Source organism: Bipolaris sorokiniana (assembly GCF_000338995.1).
Source record: "Bipolaris sorokiniana ND90Pr unplaced genomic scaffold COCSAscaffold_16, whole genome shotgun sequence".
NCBI classification, from domain to species: Eukaryota; Fungi; Ascomycota; class Dothideomycetes; order Pleosporales; family Pleosporaceae; genus Bipolaris; species Bipolaris sorokiniana.
This window is the reverse complement of record NW_006911910.1, coordinates 1,087,420-1,090,684: the sequence shown is the minus strand read 5'-3', so window position 1 is coordinate 1,090,684 and position 3,265 is coordinate 1,087,420. Positions and strand designations below refer to the sequence as shown.

Here is a 3,265-nt window from a genome sequence, read left to right as displayed (position 1 = left end):
TAACGCCTTACTCAAGATAATGCCCGATGGCAGTCTGAAGTACAACCAGCCGGAACTAGCTAAGGTAGCTAAGGTGGCCGAGCAGGTAGAAACGCTACAACAGCAATGGCAGCAGCGAGCAGCCAGCTGGCAGTTCGAGCCCGACGAAGCAGGCTCCGACGAACTGTTGAACGATGAACGAGAGTACCGAGATATGATTTCGAAGAATCGAACATATGTACCTCCACGCATGAGATCGAGTCTCATACAGGAACTGCATGAGTCCCAGGAATACGGACACGCAGGGATCGAAGAAATGGTTAGACGACTAGCTAAGGTGTTTGCGATACCACGCTTGCGAGCGAAGGTGCAGGAAGCACTAGGCAACTGTTTGGCATGTCACCAGAACAAGCCCAAGAGACATAAGCCCTACGGCCTGTTACAACCCCTACAGCCACCATCTAGACCATGGACAAGTATAACAATGGACTTCATAGTGAAGCTCCCGAAATCGTTGGAACCAGGATCAGCTCGATTTTGCGACACAATACTAGTAATCGTGGACCGATTGACTAAGGCAGCAAAGTTTGTGCCTACGGAAGAGACTATTACGGCAGATGAATACGCGTACGAAGTCACTAAAGCACTAGTGTCAGAGCATGGGATACCTGAAGAGTTCATCACCGATCGTGATAAACTATTTACGTCTAAATACTGGAGTACATTCCTGGCGAAGTTAGGTGTTAAGAAGAAGCTTTCGACAAGCTTTCATCTAGAAACAGACGGCCAGACGGAAAGAACGAACCAGACATTAGAGCAGTACTTACGGATGTACGCCAACAAATTGCAGGATAACTAGGTAGAGTTGCTACCGACAGCGCAATTGGCCTATAATAGCACGAAATCTGCAATAACGAAGCACTCGCCGCACTACGCGAACTACGGATATGAGCTGGTTGCTTATCAAGACCCAAGGGACATTGAAAGTATCGCGGTAGGAGCAGACGATAAAGCGAAGCTTATGCAAGAACTGCACGAAGAATTAAGTAAGAATATAGCTTAACGAAACCTCACGACATCTAAAGCAGCGAATAAACTAAGGATTGAGGGACTAATCTTTAAGAAGGGGGACAAAGTTTTCTTATCACAATAAAACCTGAAAACTAAATGACTATGCAGAAAATTGGACAACCTCCGAATAGGACCGTTTGAAATCCTAGAGGAAATAGGAAAAGTAAACTATAAGTTGAAACTCTTATAAGGCATGCGGATCCACCCTGTCTTTCACAAGAAACTTCTGGAACCAGCACCTCCAGATGCCGAGCTAGCAACGGACATAGAGCTCGAAGACGACGAGTACGAGGTCGAGGAAATTAAGGACCTACGGAAAATCGGTAGTTAGTGGAAGTACTTGGTCAAGTGGTAAGGATGGCCCGAGAGCCATAATACTTGGGAACCTGAAGGAAACCTAACGAACTGCAAGTCACTGGTACGTGAATACCACCGGAAGCACCCGGAGAAGCGAGGGGCAACCCCTTAGGGAAAAGGAAGGAATAATCAAAGGAAGGATCGAAGGAGTCAGCCTGTAACCAGCCCAGATCAGCCGATGGTTCGGATAGCGGTGGTTCGACAACAGGAAGGCCCGTACCAGGGGCAGAGTTCCCCTCGGCCTGCTCTTTCGCCCGATCCTGAAGATTCAAGATGGCAAGATCCCGATCAGCAAACTCTTGCTCTCGTGCCTCGGTCTCCAGAAGCTCGCGACGAAGACGAGAAGTTTCTGCAGCCGCACGAGAGGCCTCAGCAGCGGCCAGAGCCTGACGCTCCTCAGCACGCGCAATCTCCAATCGTTTTTTGCGCTTTTCGGCTTGAACCTTATCCCACTCCTCCTCAGACACGAAAAGACTGCACGCAGCAGTAACAGAAATACAGCTAGCATAACGCCCAGTGGCAGTATCTACGAAATAACGAAGGTTCTTCTCTTCACAGCGCTTACAACGAAAGGTCATTTCGTTCCCCTGCTCTTTTACACGGTTAGCACGAGCGCGACGCTCGGAAGTTGAATCCTGGGCACGAATACGGCGAGAAGATTGGACCTTGGGCATGGTTAGGAAGGCTACGAGGCAGAGACGGCTACAACGAGTGGACGGGCTCTGACCTTATATGCAGCCGGCGTCTCAACACGCGGCACGGGGAAACGATATTCTAGGGTATCGGGACGATAGCCCTAAGAGGGGAGGTAATGTTATAAGTAATAAGAAGAATTCTCTCCTTAACAAGTAACGAGATGGCTGAAGGCCTATGGACGTCCACGCTAGAAGGTAATGATCATCGCGGGGCGAGGATCACGTGATTGACATCACGCCAAGACGACCGTCAGACGCTAGTATGTGATGGCAGCAATCCTTTGATGGCAGCCATCAGGACATTAGGCTAAGCAACGGAAAAGTCGTGATGGCAGTGATGGCAGGACTGGAAGCAATGAGGATATAAGGATGGATGGATTTTATTATTACTCTTGTTGTGGTCAACTCAAATTGTACTTTCTTACTAGTATCCTTACTTAACAAGATTGTCACAAGTTAGTCTATTAAATAGATTAGTCTTGTTAAACCCTCCTTAAGCACGCTAACTCTACTGCATCGCCAGACAAGCCTCACGGAACACTAACGTAATACTCACCTGCCTTAGTGCGGACTAGGATAGAGAAGTATAGACCCTTACCCCGTGTAACAGAAGGATCGCTATGGGGCTTAGGATCACGTGACTTAGTATTTTGCTAAGAAGGGATATCTCGCTAAGAAGGTAGATGCTATAACATCTAGAGATGTTAGGGACATCTAAAGTATCTCTAGATGCTAGAATATTTAGAAGATGTTACAGATGTTAGAACTAGAAGTAACGAGAATATAAGGATAGATAGATTTTATTATTTACTCTTATTGTAGTTAACTTAAATTATACTTTCTTACTAGTTACTTAACTTTATAAGATTAATACTTATTAATCTATTTAATATAGATTAGAAATTGTTAAATCTATTGTTATCTATCTTATAAGTACGCCACTCTACTGTATTGCCAGACAACTACCTTACGGAGCTATTCACCTACCCTGCTCGCCCTAACCCGGATCGAGTTTAGAGAAGTATAAGCACCCCACCCCGTGTAACATATAGTAGTAATAAAAACACTAAAATCTACTATTTCTTATCGCTCTCACTACTATATTAGGCGGTGTCTAATACCCTATATAAAACCAAAAATAAAGAGAGGTAAGTTTAATATAT

At 45.6% G+C, this 3,265-nt stretch overlaps 2 protein-coding genes across 2 annotated transcripts; one reads left to right on the top strand and one right to left on the bottom strand.

Annotated features, from left to right (window-relative positions):
* Positions 1-19: 19 nt before the first annotated feature.
* Positions 20-930, top strand: COCSADRAFT_101131 (uncharacterized protein; the record flags this gene model as incomplete). The annotated part of the gene is made up of 3 exons (XM_007706617.1): positions 20-346; positions 482-538; positions 877-930. The coding sequence occupies 3 exons, from the start codon at positions 20-22 to the stop codon at positions 928-930; spliced, it is 438 nt and encodes a 145-aa protein (XP_007704807.1).
* A 695-nt stretch (positions 931-1,625) lies between these two features.
* Positions 1,626-2,081, bottom strand: COCSADRAFT_54528 (uncharacterized protein; the record flags this gene model as incomplete). Its single annotated transcript, XM_007706353.1, has 2 exons — positions 1,626-1,756; positions 1,799-2,081. Coding segments are annotated over 2 exons (414 nt in total), but the record flags the coding sequence as incomplete, so codon positions are not given.
* Between the last annotated feature and the right edge of the window lie 1,184 nt (positions 2,082-3,265).